The following is a 21,499-nucleotide window of genomic DNA, read 5'->3' as shown; positions in this document are numbered from 1 at the left end:
CGGCAAAAATCACTTAAATTACGAGATTTAAACAAAATGCTGACAAGTAAAAAGAAAGAAACCACTTTCCACTTCTTTGGTAAACATTTCTATCGTCCAGCTTGGAAATTTAGGATTTGAAATGCTGGCTACATAGTAAAACCTTTTACTGCATTTTATTGGATAATAGTCTGCGGTCACTGCTAATTCACACACTTTGGCTCAATTTAAGTGCTGCCTGAATGCGGGGCATAAATTGAGAGGTTCTAAGCGCTGCAAAGTAAGTTTCCTTAACGCTGACCAGCCGGAAGCACTCTATCCTTAATATTCATAAATTGCCGGGCACACGTTGATTATATCGCACTTGATGCGCTGCCCTGTCTGCTGTTTTCACCCCCCTCACCAGGCCCATGAAACGCCATTTTAAATCGAAATTACAAGGCCAGCAACAAGTGAGGGACGAGATTCGTGTAGATACTTTGATTTTATTGTTGTAATTTCTTGGAACACTTTACATTTACATTTAAATTTATACGCCATAGATGCGAGACGATAAACGACGACTACACACACATAACAATTTGACAGTTTAATTGATTTAATTTACGCACCACATTGATACGGATCGGTGCGGGATCCTACCTCGTAATTGATATCATCGGTAGATATAGTCGTAGTTCGTAAAGGTACACTTTTGCATATATGAATGTGTAGAGATATCCGCAGCTTGCGTATTCCTCGAAGCCTTGATTTATAAAGTATAAATAGGTTACAGACAGATTACGCTACTAAATAAGAACATTGAATTGGGCAAAACTTGAGATTCTTGGAGAGAAAACAACACTCAACTAACAACGACGGAGCATCAAATCGGGAGGATCGAGGTCCGAGATCGATCGCCTGCCCTCCGTGTCCATAATAGATACATTATATTATTGTAGTTTTAATAATAATTTCACTTGTTGCATTTGTTCAGTATGGCCAGTGTCGGAGCTCTTGGCTTCCGGGTCTTAGAATTTGGTCTTGCCGAAGATGAAGTTGCCCGGCGCGTCCAAGTCCTCGGCGGCGAAGTACTCCTTCCACAAGGCGGCAAACTGCTCCCTGGTGACCTCGCCCTGGCCCTGGGCCATCTTGCCGAAGGCCTCCTCACACTCGGTCTTCTCTAGGCCGTAGCTGGAGCAGACCAGCGTGAACTCGGTCACGTCGATGCCGCCGTCGTGCGAGGCGTCCTCCAGGTCGAACATGAAGTTCATGTAGGCGTTCTGCCAGTCCATCACGCTGCTGGGGTCCTTGGCGTAGGCGTCCCACATGTTGCACCACTCGTCGACGCTGACCTGGAATATAGGATGCCATAAAGGATGAAGCGTCGAGATTGCGGATTGCGGATGGCGGATGGCGGATGGCGTATTAGAAGCTCCAGATTTATGCATCACGCCCCGTGCTGAAAAGGCCATTAGTAGGTAGCGCTTCGGGCGGAGTTTCCCCATAAAACATCCCCTGTCTATGGTTATGCCTGTTTCGGTGCTGTAATTTATGCCCCCCCAAAATAGTATCTAGTGATGCGTTATTAACATTTTCTGGCCGCCAATACCGAACAAGGCAATTACCGCAACATCGCCTTGACCAACTTGGCTGACCGCCTTTTCAGCAGGAGGTACCGCCACAGCAGTACCAGTACCAGCACCATCCCATTAATTGTGGCCAGCCGTTACGTTTTGGCATGTTTTAATACCGCCATAAATAAGTGCGAAGGTTGTGTCTGGCCAGTACCACTTGTACTGCCAATTGGCACTTCACCCCACCCTCCCCACTGTTCACAAAAGGAACTCTAAACAGCGATTCGAACTAACTGCATATTTGTGTGTTTATGGCCCCAGACTGAATCGAAACGGGCCAGATCCTTGACCCTGTGCCGCTGAGAGATGCGTAGTCTAGCCAACTGTGTCTGCTTTTCCGGCTAATTTGCGCCCGTGTCACGGCACGTGCTCCGACTTGGATTGCTGCGCAAAGTGAACAATAAATCCTAAGCTGACTGCCACAAAGGCGGGCCAACAATGGCGGGGATTTGGCATATTTTGGCAGCAAACTCCATCAAGTTCCTTGGCCGGTGGCCAGAACTTTTGTGGCTTTGTGGCAGACGAAGTTCCACTACCTCATTGAGTTTAGTTGCGCACAAAGTATCCGTAGACCAGTAGACCCGTAAACCAGTAAACCCGTAACCCTTGGAACGCGCCAATAGAATAAAGCCGAGGTTTTGTCGGTCTGACATTTCAATTTCTGTTCGCTTTGTATCGCATTGCTGCGGGTTTTGGTCGCCGTTTGTTGATATTGAACTATGTGCTGGTCCGGATTATAATTTAATTTGCTGCTGCACTGGCGTTGCGATTATGCCAGCCATAAATGGCGGCAACTGTAGCGAGACCTGCAGAAGTGCATATACCTGCAGTCTGCAGGACAAAGTTGGTCTTTGTTCGTAATGAGGAGAAAGTTGGTGGCAAGGAATACCCGGCCGGAATTCGAATGGCACTACTGCTCAAATAATTCACAATTCAATTTCCGCACGCTGGCAGGGAATTTGTTTACCCCTCGGCATTCCGCACCAATAAAAAGGGAAATTTATGAACGGAATTTCTGTTCCGTTTTTTGCGTTTGTCTGTGCCAGCGAAGGACGTCGCTATGTGAGTGTGAATGAGAGTGTGAATGCGAGTGTGTAGGTGGGTGTGTGAATTGGCCAGGGGCAGGGTGTCCTGTCCTGCCCACTTGTCAGCTGCTGCCACAATGGCATCGAGTGCAGTCCATGGATTTCAGCAATTTCGGCACTGACAATGGAGCCAGACAAAAACCGAATCACTTGACATGTAGTTGCCTTTGCATTTGCCTTTGCCTCTGCCTCTGCAACTCGGAACTCACCTGTCCGTCGTTGTCCTTGTCCGCCTTGGAGCGCAGGCCAGTCCAGATTTCCATCATCAGGTCGTAGGTCTCCTTGTTCTTCGGCGTGTCCTTCTGCCAGCCGCGCAGTTGGCAAACGCGCTGCAATTGGCCAAAAAAAAAAAAAAAAAAAAAAAACAAAAACAGTCAGCACGGCACTTCCAAATTGAGTTATCGGTGGGCAAAAACTGCATGCAAAAACTGCAGGCAAAACATTGGCAGCATTTGCGCAGCGCTTTTGCTGATGTAGTTGCCAGAATTTCTCGAATGCACTCTTCAACAACATACACATTCAAATTTTTGCTAGCTTTTTTGCCAGCAGTATTTCCGCTCCACTTACCTCGATGGCCAGCTCGAAGTCCTTAACGTCGATTTCGCCGCTTTGGTTCACATCTGTTGCGACACGCATTATGACGCATTGTTGTTAATATTGGAGGGCAGTCATCGTGAATTGCATGTTGTTGTCCCGCATTGTTTGCATTGGTCAGTCGGGGCCACAAAACCAAACAGCGCAGCCGAAAAAGGCCCGAAAAAAAGAACGAATAGAACGATGAACAATGTACGGATCTTTTGGCAGGCTGCGACACAGTTCCGGTTGGCGGCGGTGGTGGTGCGAACATCATCGGAATTGCACAGTCTAACTGCCACCCCTCCAGCTCATAAAAATCTCTACCACACTCAGAGAAAAAGTAGCACGAAATTTGAAAAATTACTCCAGCCCATAGTGGCATTTAAGATATGGTAATAATATATCGATTATTTTTTAACCAGAAAACAATTTAAATTTTGTTCCATATTTTATTTCACAAATGGGGAAAAAGAAATAGTCATTTTTAGAGATCTTTAAGACCATTAAATTCGAACTTTAAATTCAAAAGTAATTCATAAATAATTTTATTTTCATCAGTTACGCCTTGGAACACGTGAGAAAGAACAGGAATTAAATCAAAATTTAGGAACCAATAAATTATTAATAAATGTTTCTCTTAAAAAAGTTTCAAGCTATAACTTATTTAAAAATCTATTCTTTTTAAGTAAAATTTGTTTGCCACTTTTTTAAACTCTCAAAAAGTGTTTTAATGATTTCAACTCTTCAATAAGTTTTAAGTTTTTACTTATATTAGGTAAACATTTTTTTTGACACCTCTTTGACACTCTTTAAAAGTGTTTAAAAGATTCCTAAAATAAACGTGTGTCGAGTTTTCTTATTTCCCAGTAACCCCTCCAGCAACCCCTACACTTGGCTTTTGGCCATGCGGACGCTCCATAATCATTCGCAACGGTGTGCAAACGGCCACTTCAGTGCCAGTGTCAAGTGTTTGGCGCTTGCGTTTTATGACCTTTTTTTTTGGGCGCTTCTCTTTTGTTATTGCCTGACCATCTGCCGGCGAAGGGCGGGCACTGAGCCAAGTTAGTGTGAGAATATATGGCAGGGATGAGCCAACCGCACCAGTGAATTAGTCATAATTGAATAGCACTTAACCTGAGCACACACAGAGAGTGGCCGTCTTGCGAGCTCCGTCCTCGAAAGTTGCTCCTCTCGGCATTTGCATTGCATTTAATTTAATTTTAAATTGTCAAGTTTTGTTTGACTTCGCTGACAGGCAAACACTTCTGTGCATTAAACATGGAGAGGAACACACTCGACGCATTCGAGTGGATTTCGTGCACTTACGTATACGCGATCTTGGAACACCGCATTACGTATACGCGCTGTATGCACCGCCGGGATGCTGGAGATGGAGATTAAATCGAAGGCGGAACTGCATGCTAATAACTGTCATTCAGTTTACGGCTTTATTACGGGAAGCCCCATATCCCTATCTCTGGCCAGCAGCTGCGGTGTGTTGTGCTTTTTAATCCTATTAAGGAACTTTCTGGCACTTGGAGTGCAATCTAATCAAAGTTTTCCAGCAGTGGGTTCCAGAAGTGGCAATAAGAGAAATGTCGACTGGCAGTTATAAACTCCATTCTCACCCGGGCCATTCATCATTCCGATAAATACTCACCAAAGAACACATTGAACAGGAAGAGCAGCTTCTTTTTGCGGAAATCGGAGATCGACATTATTGTGTGTGTTTTTTTTTGTCTCCGCTGGTTGTTTTCTTTATTGCACTTTTATTGGCTCTCCTCAGTTGCAGCCGGAAATGGGGAACTGCAATGACAACGAAAAAACACAATTACACAAGCATCGTGAATGGCATGAATTGGCAAATGAAGTGTATTTCAAAAGGAAACTGCGTTCAAGTTTAAAGTTTTCTCTCAATTAGGGATGGTGCCTCGTTAAAATAACAGTCAAGAAGGGGAATAAAAATGAAAGGAACTGAAACCAAAACCAGCAGAATAGAACTGGCGGAAGCAGCAGGAAAACGGATTGGGTTTGCTCTAGTTGACTGGCTTAGTTTATGCCAGCTAATTCAGGCAAGGGAAATAAAACAGGAGCGTCTAAGGATGCGAGGGGAGCAAAAGAGCCATGCGCCATGCAAATGCATCCCGTGGGAGGGGGGAGGCAAAAGGGGTAATGGGGGCGGGTCGAGTGCTGAGCTAAGAGCGACACAAATGCAGGCTATGGCTTTGGCTCAGACTGCCCCCGCCACGCCCCCCTTTGAGAAAGGGGGCTCATGGCTCATTTAACCTTCAATCAGCAGCCAGATGCAAGGCAGGGCCATGCGCTAAATTAGACAGAACTATATATGCATGCATTGGCATTGTGGAATGTATCTCGGCGGCGGCAGTCGCACTAAACAGGCCCCAAACATCAAAGGGCCAGACCAGGCCATTACCAGCGCTGAAAGCCTTCGTGTTTGCATTAACTGCCTCCAAACGAGAACGTCATATGTATATACCACGTTTATGGCTGCTATTTTGCGAAACTCAAGTGATTCGCAATCGCCTTTTAAGCTGTGAAAAGTGTGCTTTGTTTTATTTTATTCGACATCTCTAATGAATACTGGACGCTGTCATTTCCCACCTCTATCAAATCTTTTAAAAATATATATTTATATGGCCCATATTTCGAGGTGGTTTTTATGCCTTTTAAAACGAAAGCCGTTAACGAGGATTCAAAATAAAAGCTAAGTTGAAAGCAATATTTCTCAAGCAATGACTAACAAAATAAATCCATTAGGAAATGAGACACTTAATTCACTTGTTTTTAAGGCTGTCGCAATCTGCGAAACTGTCTTCGCATAAACACAGTAAATATTTGCCTTAGTTTACTTTCGGGGACGCCTTCCATCCACTTGTACCCCTTGCTCCAAAAACGGCCATTTGTTTAGCTTGGCTCGAAGCGACTAAGGTAGCCAAAGCATAATTCCACAACAGAGGGAAATTGCTGCGAGGATGTCAAGTGGAAAGTGGAATGCAATGAACATGACAATGGCAACGGCCACGAGGATACCGTTGGCCAAGAAAACGCCGATGGCCCACGGCTGATGGCTGATGGCTGATGGCTCTTGGCTGGTGGCTGATGGCTAAAAGCGGAGCACTTCCTTTTGGCAAAAATGCAGTTTGCCTCTGAAATGAAATTAAATGGAATATCTCCGAGTCGCCAATTGGATATGCTGCTGAGCGGCAAATTGAAATAAGGCATACGATCCAAAACGGCGCAAATGGTAAAGGCATTCGGTCAAGTGCAGGTAATTTTTGCTCTTACTAGAGCTAATATTATTATATTATTACGGCGAAAAGATTGGTTTTTGTTAGCAGCCAAGGCTGCTTTGCCCAAGGAAACGATGGCTCGAAACTGTAATTCCATCTAAAGTTGAGGGACATTATTAATATTGTTTTATTGCCTTCCGGTATCTAAGTGGGAGGTGAGTTCTTCGCCTATCTCGATAAACACAGTGGTTTAAATTTAACAAACTGATCAATACAAAAAGGTTGGGAAATAATTAAAAAGAAAGCGGATTTATAACCATTAAGCCCAAATAGAAGCAAAACGAGGCAATTATAAATTGTAAAGTTTATAATATTTACACTAAGCTGCCCATACATTTCCCGTTAGAACAGTTAATCTCATCGAAAGCTTACTTCGATTTAAGCCACCATGGTAAATGTAATGGAATTTACCAATTTCGCTTTCATACAAATTCATTTTTGACAAATATTTTGCTAGGTATAATCGCTAGTTTAATCAATTTATTATTAATTGGGGTTTTGCGATAGTTGCACACATTGTGGCAAACGATGTCAAGTTCATTTAGTGTTAAATGCACACACATTGACTTATAAAGCAGACTGTCACAGTTCATTAATTTCCTACGTGAGCGTCAATTAACATCAGGTGAAATCGAAGTGGGCGTGACGGGACCGAAATAAAAGCTGAATATAAAAGCACACAAAAAGTGTATAATTCAATTTGAATCCCTTTCCATTTTTATGTCCAATTGCAACTGCATGAGTTCGTTTTTTACAGGCTATAAGGACAGCTCCACCTAAAATACAGGCACGTAGCAAGGAGGTAAAAGTTTTCATCTTTTTTGAGAAACTTAATCAAATTGATGAAATTTTTGTATACACAAAAAATACCTTTGTATGTTAAAACCATGTTCGGATTAGTAATTTCATATCTTAGATTCCTGGAAAAAAAAGAACTATAGTTCCCCGTTTATTATTTTGCTTTCCCGTAAATCTGAGAAATGCTTGGCAAACATGCTCCTTATTTTGTCTAAGTTTTAAGACATATTTTTGAAAATTTTAAGGTCCGTTTAAAGTAGTATACCAGTGTGATACTTTTCACGAATCGCGTATAGCTTGTTCGATAGTTTACTCTTTTAAAATATCTTGTCAAAGCGGCAAGGTAATATCCTTAAAAGTTTTTGAATGAGAAGATACGCAGGCTTACACTAATGTAATGTTTGACATTTGTGAAAGATCGTAAGTCATGATGTAGGGAATACTTTTAAACTTTTTAAATTTTTCGAGTTTACCTCCTAAGACTATTTTAGAAAAAATAAATAATTAAAAAAAGTTGAAAGTATACATTATTATGTCCAAAAAACTTAAACAAAAAAACCTAAAAAGATGTTAATTTGGCCTAATTTTTCATAGTGCACTTTTCCTAATTTTAATATGGTAACAAAATTAAATTGCCCTTTTGCTTTAATGAATTTAAATGCTCAGTTGACTGCGCCTGGTAGTGATCTGGTTTTATAAAGCCACGTTGCAGTAGGATTTTCACCTCTTGTGAAATTAAATCCTGACACACGGACCTGCTGGCAGATGTAATTTAAGCCAATGCACCGGAATGTCATTTCGCTGGCACTTACGGCTCGCAATTGGAGTTGGCCCTGGAAATTTAAAGCCTTTTAATAGCCTGATGTGCGGATTATTTATCCTCGAAATTAATAATTAAATACGCGCGCAAATTGAATTCATCGATGCCATTTGTTTCTCACTTTTCCGTTTTCCGCTTTCTGTTTGGCGGCCGAGCACATTACGCATACGCCGTGTGCCGCCGCCATTTGTTTGTCGTTGTGGCATGGAGATGGCATGGGGATGGGTATGGGCATTTATGAAGCCGCCCCCCATTAATTACCAATACTCATGCGCCAATGCATAAAAGCCACGCGCTGCCGGCCGCAAAACAGCGTCGGCTTTTGTGGCACGAGGCGACCACATTAACCAACATCACCGAAGGCTCGTTAATTGGGTTCTGTTTGAGTTTCGCTGGCACTTGCATATTCGGCTGTGCTGCGCAACGAGTTTCTAATAATGGAAATATGGCGGAAATATTTAAGCGCTTTATACGGCCTCTCGGGCCATAAATCGCCATCTGCGAAGTTATAAATTTCAATATGAAGACATCAATGTTTTAATTGCATTTTTAGTGGCGGGCGAGATGTGAAACGGGCTGATTTGATTTAGCAATTTATTGGGCAATCAAATTAGAGAACGCCCCACAATTTGATTTGCATAAACTGACTCGTTTTTTGTTTGGCCTGCAATGTGTTTATTATGCAAAATCCCCAGCGGGGCAAGGGCAGGTGCAGGATACTCATAAATTATTTGAGAATAAAAATCGGGACGTGGAATATAAATTCATGGCATTCGCATAGTTGACAGTTGTGAGGCAGTGCTGAAAAGTATGCTACACGCCGACACTCGGGTCTGATCGATTTTGCCAGTCGATTTGCGGACTAATTGTAAATGTTATGATTGCATTAGCATGCAAATCGGGTTAGGCGAATATTTATTTGGGCTGTCATGGGCAGCATATACGGAGCACAGGTTGCTGCTGATCCCAGCAGTATAATCCCCGGACGATGCTCGTGACCAAATGACCCAGTCGCAATCCCAATCCCAAAACCAATCCCAATCCCAATCGCTTTTCCAATTCTCACCCATCTTCATTCTCAATTCGAGTTGGGCGTCGCTTCGCTGGCATAGTTTTCAACGGTCGCTAATTACTTTTGCGCTGCCGTAAATTTGCGCAGCCAATTTAAAATAATAGACAATGCAAGTGGCGTAGTCGTTTGCTCTTTATCTGCTGATGCAGCTCGGGGAATTGTCCGTATTCCGTTGTCCGTTGCCCGATGTCCACTATCTGCCCGGTGCCCACTTTGCTGTACCTTTGTTGCATTGTCCGACTGGCAGCAATTCTGTATAATTTGCATTAATTTACATTTAATTTGCAGCCGCGGAGGAGCCAAGGAGCAGACAATGCGCGGCCTAAGGCCAGCGACGCATGCCTGGCCAAACAGCGGGACCAAACCGTGCTGACTGACTGACAGGACGAGGATCCTTGGGCTCTCGCTTCTGCCTTGCCATGCATTTACCTTGGCCTGGCCAGCAAAACTTTGGCCAGGCCGATTTCAATGAATTCATTATGGCTGGCCAAGGTGGGGAAGTAAGAATATTCTTCCAGTTGTTAAATTGTCGAGAGGCTGGTTGTGTTTCGCACAACCACCGCCTTTTCTCCCCTTAAAAGACCTCTTTCACAAACTATCTGCCCACTCAAGAAAAACTGGGGCTCTGGTTCCTGTTGAGCCAGCACCAGCTTTTTGAGCCACCCACTTGTGCTCGTTACTTTTGGCTTGTTCTTTTGTCGTCGGTGGTTTTCGAAATGTATGTTTTTCAAAAATTTTGCGCCATTATTATTCTTGTAACGGAAACTCTTAACACAAACACACTTGCACACTCGCACAATGCACTCGCTCACACACACACAAACACACAGGTACTTTTTGGACTTCAACTTTACCGTTGCTTCTGACTCTGTCTTCTTTCTGACTGGAATATCGGACTTCGGATTTCGGATTTCTGATGTCGGATTTCGGACTTTGGATTTAGGCACCCTGGACCTGGACTCACTCGTCTGCTCGGCAACGCGGTTGGCCGTCTTGTGATGCTCGTTGCCGTCGAGCCAGCGGCTTTTATATGGGCTCCCCGTCTGCGCCGACGTCGCTGTCGGCGTCGGCAGAACTTGGGCGCTCTGGGTGCCCTATGTCAACGCTGAGTTTTATCTTATCGCAGTCGCCGTCGCTGTCGCAGTCGTCGTCGCAGTCGGCTTCGCTGTGTGTGTGTGTGTGTGTGTGTGTGAGAAAGTGTGCATGGGCAGTGCAGCAGTGTGAGTGCAGTGTGCTTTTTGGCCACCACGTGCACTGTTAGCAGCAGAAGCATCAGCAGAAGCATCAGCAGAAGTATCAGCATCAGCATGCGGCATATTTGCTCGTGGGTTTGTTTTGGGATTTGACACTCGCAGAAAACTCCATGCTGGGCTGGCGGTCTGCACTTTATTTTGGTAATTAAATGGCGTTTCTTATCGGCCGGCATACAATGTAGTGGGCACAGGGGTTACGACGCCCCGGGCTGTCAAAAACACTGAGGAATGTGCAACTGGCTTACCGGGTTACTGTCGGGACAAAGGAATGTTCGCTCGGTTTGACTAAGCTCGTATTAAAAGTTTATCACTCTTTCTCCTGTTTTTGATTTAGGTTAAGACTGGGTAGAAAACTATAAACTGTTTCGTGTTGTCATTTAACTAAATTATTTGCTAAGATTAAATAGAATGTACCCATTTGTAAATCTTATAGTGCGTCATTTATTAACCTAAAAGTAGACTAGAGTTGTTTGGATCGATAAATATTTTGTGCATCAATTTTTTTACGAAAGAATTACCAAATTTTTTTTATATGATTCTTTTTTTATAGATTTTACCAAAGTATAATAAAATAATCACACAAAAGAAGCAGTTTAAAAATAAACTTTATTTTGAACCAAAAGAACCAAAAACAAGTATAATTTTTGGGTTAGCCTTTAAAAGTTTAATATTTTTTTTGCTAAAAAAAAATTGTATTCTAAAAGAGTACCAAAAAAAATTACAATTTAAAATTCATGGAATGTTTAAAATAATTGTCCATAGAGGATAATTTTTCTTTTCTTTATTATTTTTTTGATGACACTTCAAGTAAAATTAATAGTATTTAAAATAATGATAAATAATTCGGTGCCAACAGTAGTTAGGAATGTATCTGGTTTATAAATCTGTGCAAAATATTGCGAAATTTCCCTAATTTCAATTAATTAATTAGCACACCCAATAAATCGATATACTTTATGACACCCATCCGAATAAATGCAATTCTCGCAGTGTATCACAACATAACAAATCAAAATGTGCAAATGTTGTGGACAAATTTTTAGCATAGCCTTGACACACACACTATGAACCGAAACACACTCGCACACTCACTCAAAACAGACACATAGACACACAGCCACATAGGCTGCGAGCTGGGCTAAACTTGGCAAAAGTTAATTTGACCCAAAGAAGGCAGCCTAAACAGCTGCTGCTGCTGCTGCTGCTGCTGCTGCTGCTACTGCTGCAGCAATAACAAGGCAGCAGGACGGCACTTGGCGGCATAATTTCTGGTGGCGCATTCAATCTTGGCCAAGAGTGGACCACCAACCGACAGCAGCTAGAAAAAAGCATTTAAGTCGGGCAATTTCCAGGCTGTCTGTCCGGCTTTTAATTACACAAAGCAGTCTTACATATACAGCTCATGTATTTCAGCTGTTAATTGTCAAGTTTTGGCTGAAATGTCGTTGCCAATTTATCAGGCGCCTCCGGAGCAGGCCGTTCGTTTGGCTTTGGCCCACATCCTGCTGCTTTTCTGCTGCTGCTTTTCGGCTGGCGACACCCAGCGGGGTTCCTGCAGCCAGGACCTGTTTCACTTTCACGCCGTTCCACCGGCAGCAGATGATGCTTATTGCAGATGACCGTTTTACCAATGTTTCGTTCCCTGCTCTGCTTTTCTGGGTGTGTGTGTGTGTTTGTGTTTGTGGGGGGGTGTGTGTGGGAGCGACGGTGCGTGTTGGAGTAGGCAAATGTTTAAATTTGTGGCCTTTTTACCTGTTTGCATCTCAAGTGGCCAAGGGCTACGTCCTGCCTCCATGTGTGGGCAGGAAACGGAAGCCGACATTGACACAGTTTGAAATTAACATGAGCCTGGCTGACGAAGACCCACTAAAATCTTGGATGCCTTCTAGCGTTTGGCCCCATTTCTCAGCGTTTAGCTGTCCACCTATTTCATGTTGTTTTTTTGGCTCTCCATTCCACGTCTGCGTCTGCTCTTTCCTCCCTTTTGCCCTGCCTCCTAAGTGGGACCACTAAACGTTCCGTTGTGGCTCACACACGAGCAGACAAAGTACACTGGAAAAAAGTTTAAGTTTGCCCCTAAAAGACCAGACATGCAAACTCAAGAAAACAGATCAGAGATAGTACATTTTTTTTTAAACTGACACCAAAAAATACTACAATTTGCATTAATAATGAAATCCGTTGCAATATAAGATACACAAAATAGAAATTTTAGGACTTTAACTGGCATTTGATTTGTAAAAATGTTAATATTAATTCGACCTTCTACTTTGTTTTTGAGAAATTAATTTAACTAATTATCGCATTTCTATAACATTTCAAAAGGCATGAACAAAAAAGTTTAAAATTCATTTCAAAAATTAAATTGAATGAGATTTTATAAAATCAGTAATTTCAATAGACTGAGCTCGTATTTTAAAGTTTATATTGTAATGATTTTTTAATGATAATATAATTTAAGCAATAAAATGATTTACTATCCAAAAGTCGTTTAATTATAAATAGTTAGATTCAGATGCGTTAGATTAAAAAAAAAACGTAATTGTTTCCTAAACTTCATAGGCTTTTTTAAATCAGGTTTGAATAGAAATTATGGTTGGAGGAAAAATCAACCTTTTTTAAAGTGTAGACGTTTTAAAGGTGCACGGCAACGGCGAATTATTTGTGGGTAGCCGGCAGCCACCAACCACTGCCTCCCACCCTAGGAACACATTCCCCTCGAGCTCCTGCTGCTCCTGCTGCTGTTTATACTGCTCCTGGTGGCCACCACCTTTGTGCAGAGGACGTTCCGTGCCAGCCACACACTCGTCGCTTACCTGCTCGGCAATGGCAACTTGATTAGACCAACATGAAATTAAGTAATTTTGCCGTATTGTTTAGTGTTCCAGCTTGGCAACAAGAGTGGGTGGTAGCAGATCGGCAGATGGGCGGATGGGCGGATGGGCAGATGGGCAGATGGGCGGAGGAGGCAGTGGCAGGGCAGTGGGGATAGAAGCAACGGACACCACAATGGCGACCGAGAACAAAGCAGGTCACAAAGGAAACCACCAAACAAACCGAACTTAATGAAAACATTTGTATCCCAGCCGAGGATGAGTCTCCGGCCCAGGACTCTCACCGAAGCGGCAGATGGAAAGAAAAATAGAAGAAAATAAATAATATATACTATATGCTATATGCTGAAGAGCGCAAAGTTTTGGAACTATATAAAATTCCATTTGCACGTCGAAGCCACTGAGATAAGCTGGGAAAAATCAAGCACACGCTCTGCAGTATTTTATAAAAGCAGAGCAGACGCTCTCGCAAAACTCGTGTGTCATGAGTAACTTTAACTAAATTGCACTTACCTCTATGGCACAGCACACTCTCCTCTTCTGGCAAAATCATCATCTCATTTAGCATAATCAGAAACGGAACACTTTGGGTCCTGCCATGAGTTCTCATATCGCAAATGGCGAGTAAAACAATTTGAGTTCTGGGGGAAATGGCATATAATCCACTTTAAGTGGAATTCCCTTTGAATTTAAATGCGCCGAAAAGGGAAAGCAGCCGAAAAAGTTAGGGCAATACGTCGACCCCTTCTAATTTCCATCTCCCAGCCAGAGCTCCGCCCCTGAGTACGGGATTCCCTGCAAAAAGGTGCAAGTGGGGCGTTGCAAATTGTGGCAAATCGGGCCAGGACAGGTGAGCAAAACCCTTCAACGCCCCCCGTGTGCACCTTGCTGCTTCTGCAGCCTGGGATTAAATCAGCTTGCCCCAAAAATAACGCAAGCTTGTCATGCATGGTAGTGGCTAAAGGGGGTTAAAGGTGGCTAAGGGGGGGGCGTGGCCTGGCCCGGTGCTTGTCTGTGTAATTTACTATTATTTTTTAAGCACTCTCCTTTTATGCTCGCTGCTACATACAAGCGTTTTTATTGTTTGTTTTATTTGGCTTTTTGTTTGTTTTCAGCTGGCGTCCTTCCGGCCACCTCCTCCACCCATTTTGTGGAAAAGGCGGTGAATTTACAGGATGGCGAGGGTGCAGACCCCGCAGTTGCACGTGAGAAATTACACATGTCCTCCAATGTTTTCGGAATGTCTGCATGCGATTGCAGCACTAGTATCTGAATCTGGATCCCTATCTGTATCTGTATTTGCATCTGCATCTGCATCTGCATCTGTAGTCGCACTCGTATCTCTGACTATTTGTTTGTTCTCTCATTTCGTTGTTTGTTTGTTGTCTTTTCTTTTGGGTTTTTTTTTTTTTTGCTTCTTTTTGTTTTTTGTTGACCTGGTACTTGTGTGCGCTGGCTGCCAGATTTATGTTTTGCCAAACGGAATTTGTCTCGTGTAGTTCGCATCCTTGCAGCCATGCCGAATAGCAAATTGATGACCCGAGATTTTCGCTGCAGTCGCTGATTTCCCTTTAGCCGGGCCAAATTGAATTTACCGCTGGCCCGTTGGAAACGCTTGCGTAATTATTTCCACGTGCTTTGACGGTCATTTCGGAATTATTACATTTCCCCACCCACATAACAAAGGCTTACATAACGCCCCGAGCTTTCCACTCTTCAGGCCACATAAACTGAATTTTAATTTGACTCGCCAAACACCAACAGCCTGTGGTGGCGGCCCACCTTTGGCCCGAACTGACCTTCCGAAAAAATTCGGAATTCTTTTTTGTTTACACCCAGGAAGCACTGCAAACAAAATACTAAATAAGAAATTAGAAAATTAGGCCTCACTGCAGTGACAATGCTCTATAATTTAAAAAGAAATTTAACTTTTTATTGACCAATTGTATACCCAATTAATTATAAAAGTAGTTATACAACCTCCCAGTCAGCTGATGCGGTATGCTCTTGACAATTGCAAAGATAACGCCAGAGATTGTTAAGATATTCGCCCCATATCAGCGTGGGACCATCTCATGATTTTAAAGCTATTTAAATATCAAATCTTTGCCATAGAAACAATGCTATAAATATAATTATTGTTATCAGAATACAAATGACGCATAAACAAAAAAATAACAATAAATAAATTATACTTTAACTAGTATGTAGTTTAATAATATAATTAATAATTAAAATAGTAATCTTTCATCCACAAATAATACTGTTTATCTGTTGAAATAGGTTTTTTTGGCAAAAGTAAATACTAGCAACAAATCTTTTGTTTTGTTATTAATATTAATAATATAAAGTAGTAAAGAAATACTCAGAAAAAACAATTCCCTGGAATTTCTAATTATATAAAATATACAAATTACGACTTTCAAGTTATAAAGTTATATGTAAGCCAACCGGATTGAGGTAATTTCAAATCGCCTCCAATCAAGAGCAAAATAAAGGATAAACTATAATGTTTAATATTAAATAAATAGGTACGAATTTTTTTACAGTCTTTTACAGTTAAAACTAATAAGTTTTAATTATTTTAGTTTTGATATTTGGCTTTATCTCTTAATTTGCAGCAAACAGTTTAAAGTATAGCGAAGACTCTTTTGCCCGGCGAATCTAGTGCAAATTTGGCTCATGCCCTTATGCAAACACATATGCAAAATAAATACCAGACAAACGGATGGTATAATAACAATTATTGCCTCGCCGGCCCAATTTTACAATCCCCACTTGGCTTGGATGTCGGGCGGGAAGGGCGCAATGACAGCGGAAGCTGAAAATTTCATTGATTTTGGCAGCGACTGTGGCGACGGAAGCCATGAAAAAGGCAGCAGTCAGCAGTCGACAGTAGGGCTCGACTTCTGGGCCAAAAATTTGGGCAGCTCCAACCAGACCGGGCCACTTGACTATGGTAATTTATATCTTCGGCGACCTCGCCTGCCACTGGGTGGGAATTCGCAGGGTGGCGATAGGGGATACGGGATATGGGATACTGTTCGTGTGGACGGGTGTGTGGATGAGTGGGTGATGTGCAAGGTCTAGGCTAAGGTTATGACATGGCCAGGCCAAACATTGCCAGGAAATGTTGGGTAAACAACGACAGCGGTTTTCTTTTGTTTTTTGTACTCCGTTTGGCAGGGCAATTGCCGCATTTGTATCTGAGACTGCGTCACTTTCACCACGAAATGTTTGCCAGATAAGCGTGAATGTTGGCTAAGAAGGGGATCTTCCTGATAAGTCCAAGGGGTTTTCCTTATCAAAAACGCCCTTCCAGAAACCTCGCGAGCGGAGGCTGGTCCGCTGATTGCCGGCTGGCTCATTTAAAAATCAAATTTACCCAATTGCCTTGGCTTTTGACAGGCCTCAATCTAAAGTGCAATTAGTAATTGTGCAGCCCCACTGTTGTGGCTTTTCTTTGCTCTTACTTGTTTGCATTGGGTAATTGGCTTTATCTGACTGTGCCATCTCTGCACTGCGCCACAATCTCAGTGTCTCGGACTGCATGACATAATTTTCGTATTTAATTCGAACCCACCTTGATTAGGCAGTCTCCCGGGGGAGTCGCCGGCTCGGCCACGTCTATCGGGTTCAATCGAGTTCAAGTCGCCTAAATGCCAAGCGGAATAATTTGCCACTTGACAAGCATATGTCGCCGCTCACACAGTCTCTCGACGAGCGGTTCATTTACAGCGACTTCGCATCAGCGCCACATGGAAACCGCAGATTTTGCGCCACATACACCAACCGCTAGAAGAAAAGCGAGGAAAAACGCGGATAAACCAAATCAAACAAGAAAGGAAGCAAACTACGGCAAGCCGATTGTTGTGTACCCTTGCAGCTATGGCAAAAATTTGATATTCTTTATAAAAACTATATTCCGATTTTAATGCCTATATGCTTTGTTGGTTTTCCGATGAACTAATCGATCGCTTTTTGATATCGTTAATAAAATTAATTAATGCTAAAAACATTAAAGCTATGATGACTTTCAGCTCAATTATTCGATCCTTCCAATGGCAGCTATATGATATTGTTTTCCGATTTGAAAAACAATTAAAGCGTAATTCTGAATTATTTAACCATTACTTCGTCCAAAAGAATTTAAAAAAAAATTAAAGATAAGAGATGTTAATGTTATTGTCGTCCGATCAAATTTGAACTGAAATTCTAGAATAGCAAACCATTACTTTATTTCGAAGTATATTTAAATAAAAAAACATCCAAGCTATAGATTTTTCATATATTTTTCGAATTGTTCTTATGGGAGCTATATTATATAGTTGTGCAATCCGGCTCGATCGGATTTATGTATATACTACCTGCAACAGAATGACTTTATACTTTATTCACTTTAAAGTGTGTGAAATGTGCCCTTCACTGCGTTGCAAACTTTAAGCTGAATTTATATCACCCTCTGCAAGGGTATACAAATACGAAAACGAAAACAGACAAGAGGCCGCAACTTCGAAGCACATATTTTTTGACTTTTTTCGCCTGCCAACTAATTGCTATTAATAAAAAGAAACAGCTTCCAGCGCGATTGCAGCAGGTGGGACGCTATTAGGCGGCATCTTGCCATCTTGCCATCTTGCCCTCTTGCCATCTTACCAACTTGCCATTCAGGCCTCTTGTGTGGCCCGCTGGATGGAAAGCTCTCCGGCTCCGATCGGAATGGCCAAATGCCCGTACACAATGGGCCCTTAGTATACCTGCACCTATCCTATACTTTACTTTACTATACTATACTATACACTCTTGTTAGCCCAGATGTGGAAAGTCAGCCCAATCCAGTCCGAGTTCCATTGTCTGGCGAAAAGAGAGGAAAGCTGGTTAGCCAAATGGGAGCTCATCTGTGATTATGTTTTTATGGGGCTTCCCACACCTGTTGATCGGAGGAAGGCCTTCGGTATTTGGTGTTTGGTATTTGGTGTTTAGTGTTTGGTTTTTGGAACTCGGAATTCCGAGGGGCAAACTCCGCACGACTCGGCGCTGCAAAACCAATATATACAGATGCACATTAACTCAAATTTATTGCATTAACAGCCACTAATTGTTTGAGCTGCCTGCAATTTAACACGCGCGAGCACGGACAGCGCAAACTCATAAAATGGTGTTTGAGTTTGACGAAAGGCAAATACTCTGATATAGAGGATAAATGTATTGGTTTTATATGGCAAACACAACGATATAAAATTAAAAACATTTTGCCGTTAAAAATTGCAATCCTTAAATATCTCATTAAAATATGGCAGTACATGGCATAATAAAATGGTTGCTACATAAGCTTGCTTATTAACAAAAATTCCTTTTTTCTTGCTGCCATAAAAAAGTCATTAAACTTTAATTTAAGTTCACATTTTTAGCTATCCAATAAAAAAAATCACCTGGTTTTCGTAATGGTTCAATCCATTCCATTTAATAGTAGTTACTAATTGTGTGCCAATATTTTCAATCTCTAGAATTTTATAAGTATTTCCCTGTACCCAAATAAATACTTAATTTTTTTTTTTTAAATAGAAAGCTGAAGTTTAATTATCTGCTAAATTTAAATTAAGTATCACTAAGGAAATAAATTTACGTTGCCTTATAAGACGTAATAGCCCCATAAACGTGGTAATTAGCCAAAAAGTATAAAGTACATATTAAAAATTAAAAAAACAAATATTAAAGTACCCACCGGCAACATGAATTAGCCAGAGAAATATGCGAAAGCGAAAAGGTGAGCTAGCTTGGAATCTAGCCAACATCTCCGGAGAACTTTCGGTTCCAGTCGGGTGGCCAAATTAAGACCCGCATGACAAGTACATTAACCCTAGACAGACGCCAAAGCAACAACATTTGCTTTCAAAGTTTGCCAAACTAATTACCCTTGAGCTTCTGTGCAGTCACAAGTTTGTTACGCAATCGCTGGCGAAAATTCCGCTTGATAAAGACGTCGATGGCAGTTACTCAACTTGAGATGAAATAACAATAAAACAATTAATTATATGGGCATCGACAAAGTCAAATTGCCTGTCTGCAAGAGTCTCTTTGTTTGACAAAAGCCAACCAAAACAGTTCGCATGGGCGGCAATGCATGTGGCAAGCGTTGCCGTTGCCGTTGGCATTTGCCATTGAAATTGCCATTGCCACTGTCAGTGGCAACTGCAACAGCAACAGCAACAGAAACTTGGAGATACAGGAAACACACAACAGCCGAGGCAATAGATAAATTTGAGCAGCAGCCGCAGCAGCATCAGCTTGGAAACGTGCGACTCGAGTTGCTGCTGTGCAGCAACATTGGTAGGAGCAACAGCAACATCAGCAGCAGCAGCAGCAGCAGCTGGCTAACCACTTGAAGCACTTTCGTTTTCATCTGATCGCCAGTCGGGTGGAAAGCGCCTGTTGTTACCACCATGGTTTGTTGTTGTTGTTGCTGTTGTTGTTGTTGTTGTTGGTAATGTAATGCGCGCATCTTTAAGATACGCTGCATTGAAGTTGCTGCTGCTGGCATGCAAATGCTGCCCGATATCGATCAGCTGCGTGGTAGTGGAGTTTGCCAGCCCACCATTTGCCTAATTGTCGAGTTTCTCGAACTCTAGCAGAGCATCCGCCGATCGACACACAGGCACATGTTGCTGTTGCTGCTTCTACTGCTGTTGCTGATGCTGCTGCTGCTGCTGCTATGATGCAATTGCCATTGAATAACAGCGGCAGGCGGCAGCAGATGCAGCAGAGAAATTGCAGTCCCTGCTGAACACTCGACCACATTCAAGGTCCCGAACTTCGATTTCTCCCGACTCCGTGTACAACTCCAAGTGATCTACGTGCCCAGTTTGTCTGGCCTGACCAATTGGTACGTTGCCGTCTTGACCCGCAGTGCTTCCGTCGATTGTCATCGCTCATCGGGGCTCAGAGGCATGCGTAAAAACTTATTTTTCTACTGGCTGTCTTACGATTTCAATTAAATTCCAAAGCACACAGCCATTATTGTTATTATTTTTGCAACGCGGCGGGAAAGTTCCCATCAGTCGCCGCCGAGCGGGGAACTTTTCTTTAAATTGTCTTCGATTGGGCAAGCGATTTTCGGATTTCGGGTTTCTGATTTTGATTATCCAGTGGGTATGGGTATGGGTCTGGGCATGGGTATGGGCACTACAAGTTCGTCAGTCATCGTCAAAGACGCCTGTTAATTGAACAACAACAGTAAATACCGAACAAATGCCAACGCCCACCACAACAAATTGACAGGTTACGTCTTGGCTTAAATGATCAATCGACTGCACAAACAAAACTTCCACAGCCGTTGCAGTTGCTGTTTGTTGTTGTTGTTGGTTGTTGCTGCTGCTGTTGCTCTTGGTGGTGTTGCATTAACAACTTCCCCATTGGCTTTGTGTATGTTGCTGTGGTGCAGCAACAAGCAACATGACTTATGAGTTTGTGCATCAACACGGAATTCGAGTCGTTGTAGTTGCTGCTGTTGCTGTTGCTGCTGTTGCTGCTGTAGCTGCCGCCTTCGTCGCATAATGAAAACGAAAGTAACTCGCTCTCACATACAGAGACTCATTTAAACCATCGGATCGGGCAGCCACACGCCACATCATTCACTCTCGGTTGGGGGCAGGCCGGATTTATGCGCATATTTTAAACTAATCGCAATTAAACTAATCACTTGACATCTTACATTGAAACAGGCGTTGAATAGCTGCTGCCCGCTAATTACTCACTTAAATGCCACACATAACCAGCGTGGAGTAGGGAAAAATGCACTCCAAATGCCGCAATGACACAAACTGGCATTCGGGCGGCAATTAATGGGTAGCAGGCAGATCGAACAGATCGGATGCCATATATAACATACGGGACAATCCAATGTTGCACGACCTATGCGGCCGTTCGCATTCAAATGAGATTAGATAATTGGTGGAATCGCTCAGGCGGCGTCACGAATGCAAGATCAAATGGCTGGCCCTCTTATCCAACTATATTGTTTACAGCCAGCGAGCTTATACTAATGTCAAAATAGAATTCGCAGTCATCAATAGTTTTCTCACAACAGAATCGCTCTAGAGGCATGCCAAAACGAAAATAGAAAATATAAATAATTATGGTAATGACCCACTTGTAT

At 42.5% G+C, this 21,499-nt stretch overlaps 1 protein-coding gene across 1 annotated transcript; it reads right to left on the bottom strand.

The window, feature by feature from the left end:
• Positions 1-432: 432 nt before the first annotated feature.
• LOC128266440 (calexcitin-2) lies at positions 433-10,253 on the bottom strand. The gene is made up of 5 exons (XM_053002958.1): positions 10,112-10,253; positions 4,917-5,062; positions 3,248-3,300; positions 2,890-3,009; positions 433-1,313 (listed from the first exon to the last, which is right to left on the bottom strand). Exons 2-5 carry the CDS (start codon positions 4,972-4,974, stop codon positions 990-992), a joined length of 555 nt encoding a protein of 184 aa, XP_052858918.1. The 5' UTR covers positions 4,975-5,062; positions 10,112-10,253; the 3' UTR covers positions 433-989.
• Positions 10,254-21,499: the final 11,246 nt, after the last annotated feature.

Source organism: Drosophila gunungcola, chromosome 3R, assembly GCF_025200985.1.
Source record: "Drosophila gunungcola strain Sukarami chromosome 3R, Dgunungcola_SK_2, whole genome shotgun sequence".
NCBI classification, from domain to species: domain Eukaryota; kingdom Metazoa; phylum Arthropoda; class Insecta; order Diptera; family Drosophilidae; genus Drosophila; species Drosophila gunungcola.
The sequence above is the reverse complement of the archived record's forward strand: the minus strand, read 5'-3'. Positions and strand labels throughout refer to the sequence as shown.

Coding starts and splice junctions, on each gene's coding strand:
- LOC128266440 (XM_053002958.1), bottom strand. CDS start 4,974: ATGTCGATCTCCGATTTCCGCAAAAAGAAGCTGCTCTTCCTGTTCAAT. Junction 3,010..3,247: donor ACTTCGAGCTGGCCATCGAG/GTAAGTGGAGCG, acceptor GGCCAATTGCAG/CGCGTTTGCCAACTGCGCGG. Junction 1,314..2,889: donor ACAAGGACAACGACGGACAG/GTGAGTTCCGAG, acceptor CCTATATTCCAG/GTCAGCGTCGACGAGTGGTG.